At 42.8% G+C, this 4,793-nt stretch overlaps 1 protein-coding gene across 1 annotated transcript in view; it reads right to left on the bottom strand.

The window, feature by feature from the left end:
• The window catches only part of LOC138958202 (chitin synthase chs-2-like), a 16,962-nt gene extending 12,903 nt beyond the window's left edge, over nucleotides 1-4,059 (bottom strand). Inside the window, exons 1-3 of the mRNA XM_070329296.1 lie at nucleotides 3,880-4,059; nucleotides 1,037-1,104; nucleotides 271-484 (exon numbers count right to left, since the gene is read on the bottom strand). Of these exons, the coding sequence (XP_070185397.1) occupies nucleotides 271-484; nucleotides 1,037-1,104; nucleotides 3,880-4,059 (462 nt within the window). The remainder of the gene's footprint in view (nucleotides 1-270; nucleotides 485-1,036; nucleotides 1,105-3,879) is intronic.
• Between the last annotated feature and the right edge of the window lie 734 nt (nucleotides 4,060-4,793).

The following is a 4,793-nucleotide window of genomic DNA, read 5'->3' as shown; positions in this document are numbered from 1 at the left end:
GTAACCGCCATCTCTAGTTCCTGCACTGAACATGTGAATACGTAAAGAGCTGAATGATGAACACATGACTGTAAACCTGAAACAGAATTGAACATGTAAAAACTACCCAAAAAAACATAAAAAGATATGACTACTCGTGGTAATACTTTCAATGGTATTACTAGTAATTAAGTATTTGTTCTTCTTCTCTTCTTGTTCTTATCAACGCATGGTGAACATCTAAAATAACGTTCATCAGTGCGTGAAATTGACCTTGTACGTCATACTGACCTTGACCACGACGTTGGCCTTGACCCTGACACTGACCTTGACAATGGCGGAGGTGAGAGTGAGCATCGCCAGCTTGTTGGCCACGCCAGCGGTCAGCACCACGAGGAACAGCGTCACCATCCACACGACCTTGAAACAGCGCATGAAGGTCACGACCCCTTCCTCACCCCACTGCTCGTCATGTGACACTGTCTGGAACCTGTCCCAGGATTCCCTGTAAGCCAGTCCATGTTACCCGTCAGTCGTTGTTAAGAGAGTGTGCTTGTCTGGAGGTCTGAACACGCACATTGAAAGTGGAAACCCCCAAATGACCATAATCATATAAGTGACAGATTCCTCCGTTACTGGGATCAGGGGATCGTGTGTACTACAACACTGCATTTCAACTTATTACCGTGTCAATGAATTATAGTGGCGTTTTTCAACTATGTCACAATAACCTAAACCCAACCGCCCCTTCCTAAACCATCATGCTGTTTCTCATAAAACCATTGCATTGTAGCACCGAGTCAAGCCTTGATTATAGGCAACGACTTCAGTATTGAAAATCAATGCTGAAGTAAGCTTCGTATACTTTGTCCAAACGCCTTTTCAGGTGTTCCAATCACAGTTACCGGGTTTGAGGTGCACGACTAAGAGTGTCAGGTATACATGAAACATTTTAGCACTGATTCGAGCCTTGATGACAGGTAGCGGGTTGAGGTATTCGACTAAGAGTGCCAGGTTTACATTGAAAGCTAAATACGTTGCCCGTCGTGACACCTACTGGTGGAGGGCGGACGACTGGAGATGAGCGTCTTGGTCACGTGACGCGTCCTCTTCCGTTTGCTCTTGCTGAAGACAGAAATTAAACATACTGATATGCATTTTGTTTGTTGTTGTTTAACATTTCTTTGCCGTAGATCGTCCACTTTTCTTTTACCATGCACATGATTGTGGGGCTTTTAATCAATAAACATGCAGCCCTCAGTGCATAGAATTGTCCATTCGTACTTGATCATTCACAGTTGGCACAAATATGACATATGATTTGTAATAAATCATTTGGATAATAGCATGTCCTAAGGTGTTTTTTCATGTTTGGTGTACATGACCAACAGACAAGACAACAAAAACACAATAACAGGACAGACATAACAGGATAAACGTCCGTATTTTTTCTGTGATATATTGTATGCTATGATTTTTTGCAATGATGTTTAGCCATAGTCCGTTATACGCGTAGGTGTGCGAGAATATGTAAGCGCAGTGCTTTAAAGTTGTCCATGTGGGAATGTGTAAGTGGGCGTAGTCGAATGTCCATGTGGGAATGTGTAAGTGGAGCATATAAGAATGCCCATGCGTGAATGTGTAAGTGGAGCGTATAAGAATGTGTAAGTGGAGCGTGGTCGAATGTCCATGTGTGAATGGGTAAGTTGAGCGTATAAGAATGTCCATGTGTGCGATATGTAAGTGAGACATGGATGTGTTCATGACTGAATGCGTAAGCACAATGCAAGGAATGGCCAAAAAGGTATGTGGGAGGTGTGTTTATAACCTGCCCTGTTATATAGTGCTATATGTCTTATGTAAAAACAATGTCCTGTTTGTATTATTGTTATGTACCACGCCTGAATTTCTCTATGAGATAATAAAGTATTCTTATTCTTATTCTTATTCTTATAACATCACGTTAACACACAAGTAAACACAAATACGTAACACACATTTAGATAGGAAATTTACAGGGAGAATTATTCATACACTACGTGAACAGTGATAGAAAGGTAGATGTGCGAGAGAGAGATGATATGCATTCTGACAAATAACAGAAAAACAAGGTGCTCCATTAAGATGTACCTATTTTCATTTGCATTTAACATGTGTAAAGGGTTCGGGAAACTGATGATCTTTTGTTTGATGTGTTACGGACTCTCTCTGAACTATCACTCACGGGCACGTCTTTCTCACTCCATTCCGCCCACAACCGATGACATTGTGACAACAGCAGAATACTGGCATGGCATACTTTATTCCTGTCTTCGCTTCCCTCCTCATCTTCGCCTACCCGACCGAAGCCGGGTGGGACAACACATTGCACTATACACTACATCTTCTCAGTTAGTGGATCTCATAACAACACACGTCCTCTCTCCTCTGTGTCTCTCAAAGTTCTCTTTGACACTCTAGCATGTTCACACATATTCAACTTTAGCTAGAGTAACAAACATCCAATCAAACTCCTAGTAACTATTGGTAAAACAACATTTAAGATGATACCCCGTTTCATTGGTCAGTAAAGACAAGAAAGGGAGGGGGGGTAAGGGAATAAGACCTTCCAACCGCAGCTGACAGCTCTCCGAGGCTTCCGTATCAAATTCAAAGGAATTCTCGGAGCGCGTCAAAAGACATGGCAAGAGCATTCTCCGGAAAGCTACACCCGGTTAGGCCATAAAAGTTACGCAACTGACCACCTACTGGGCAGCGGTTACCGGTCTCTTCCTAGGAGAGTGGCTTAACTTCAGAGAGAACAAAGGCTTGCTTGAAGTGGAGAGACACAGACAGCTTAGTGTGTTTACGATCAATAGGTGGCTGGACATGTGCTTATCAACATTTAACTTAGAACACAGGGCCGGACCAAGTTCGTTTGAGGGGGGGGGGGGGGTTCCAACAGAAGCCAGGGGTCCAAAGTCCACATTTTTTTTTCTCTGAGAGGTACATTGGATGGCCAGGAACCCCCCCCCCCCCCCCCCCCCAGATCCGGCCCTGGAACAGATAATGACATTACACAAACATAAAGCGATCGGCAAAACGTACACAAGACACAAAACACAAACTGATGGGCAACAAAGACTAACTGGACAATGACAATAACTTTACTCTATAATTGGTGACACTGAGTTCACCCTGTCACACATGGAATACTGATACAATTTAGCATTAATTGTGCAATGTGTATTATTTATTACTACTTTACAGTTCTCCATGTTATAATTTTAAACACCAAAACTTGACTTATATACCCTACGGAAAATTTTGAACCTAATTATAGTCATGCAAAACAGCATGAATTATTCATAAACAGGCTAGGCACAGTCACCAATTAAATTACCCTCGGGTTGTCCTGTGAACGAGACTATTCAAACAAGTGAGATTAGACATCGATCATGGCCATCCTAAAGTTCGCCCGTTACACATTATGAGCACGTTTCTAAAACATGCTTTACTGGAGTTTTGTAAGGAACAATATTGCTTATAAAAAAAATGTGTAAAAGATGATCCCCCTGCGTATTTGCAAACAGTTTAACCGGTCAATCGTATTTCCTCTTGAGACTGATATCACTTATTTTCTATCTGTTTGTCTTTCTTTCTGTCTCCAGTTGTTGTTGAAGTTGTTGTTGTTGTTGTTGTTGTTGTTGTTGTTGTTGTTGTTTTTGTTGTTGTTGTTGTTGTTGTTGTTGTTGTTGTTACTTTTGCTTGCTGATTTAGTGGTAATCATTATTTTCAATATACACAAAGTTTTTAATACTCCATCCCTAGCCACTTTCATCACCACCCATCACCATCACCACCCAATACAGGCCATCACCACCTAAACTCTCTCACCCGTACCCATCCACCTCCTCTGACCTGCGAGTTCACAAAGGTATCTTCTCCCTCAGACACCCCTGATGACGTCATGTTGTCTTCCGTCATCTTGATCCAGTCTCTGACGCGTTGATGACTTTTGTTGACGTCAGAATCATGGTTGTGTTGTGCGTCAGACTGGAAACGGGTGTGTGTGACGCTGCCTGTCTTGCGCTCAGCCATGGCGAGGTGTGGGGTGGGGTGTTTGGATCTGTTATGTGGAGAAAAATAACCAACAACAACCAGTAACGCTTAAATAACCAATCAAAATGTTAGGGGAACGGACGACAGTTGGCTTGACGAAGAAAGAAGACGGACAGTTCTGTTGAGTGTGTGCGTGGTCTCCCTTTCTTCAAATGTGTTGTATTCTGTGTTATTTCAGTTGTGTTGTGCATTCAGATGCATTCGTGTGTGCTTGCACGTGCGTGCGTGCCTGCGTACGTACGTACACGTGCGCGCGGGTGTGTGTGTGTGTATATGTGTGTGTGTGTGTGTGTGTGTGTGTGTGTGTGTGTTTATTTTCTTTATGAACAAGTTATTAAGTTAATAGGTCATGTATGAAAGGATTAACGAAACCTTCAATTACCGACCCTGATTAAAAACAACAACAAAACAACAAACGAACAAACAAACTGACTGACTGTCTGAGTGAGTGAGTGAGTGACTGACTGTCTAAGTGAGTGAGTGAGTGACTGACTGACTGACTGACTGACTGACTGTCTGAGTGAGTGAGTGACTGACTGACTGACTGACTGACTGTCTAAGTGAGTGAGTGAGTGAGTGAGTGAGTGACTGACTGACTGACTGTCTGAGTGAGTGAGTGACTGACTGACTGACTGACTGACTGACTGTCTAAGTGAGTGAGTGAGTGAGTGACTGACTGACTGACTGACTGACTGTCTGAGTGAGTGAGTGAC

This window comes from Littorina saxatilis, linkage group LG1 (genome assembly GCF_037325665.1).
Source record: "Littorina saxatilis isolate snail1 linkage group LG1, US_GU_Lsax_2.0, whole genome shotgun sequence".
NCBI classification, from domain to species: Eukaryota; Metazoa; Mollusca; class Gastropoda; order Littorinimorpha; family Littorinidae; genus Littorina; species Littorina saxatilis.
The sequence above is the reverse complement of the archived record's forward strand: the minus strand, read 5'-3'. Positions and strand labels throughout refer to the sequence as shown.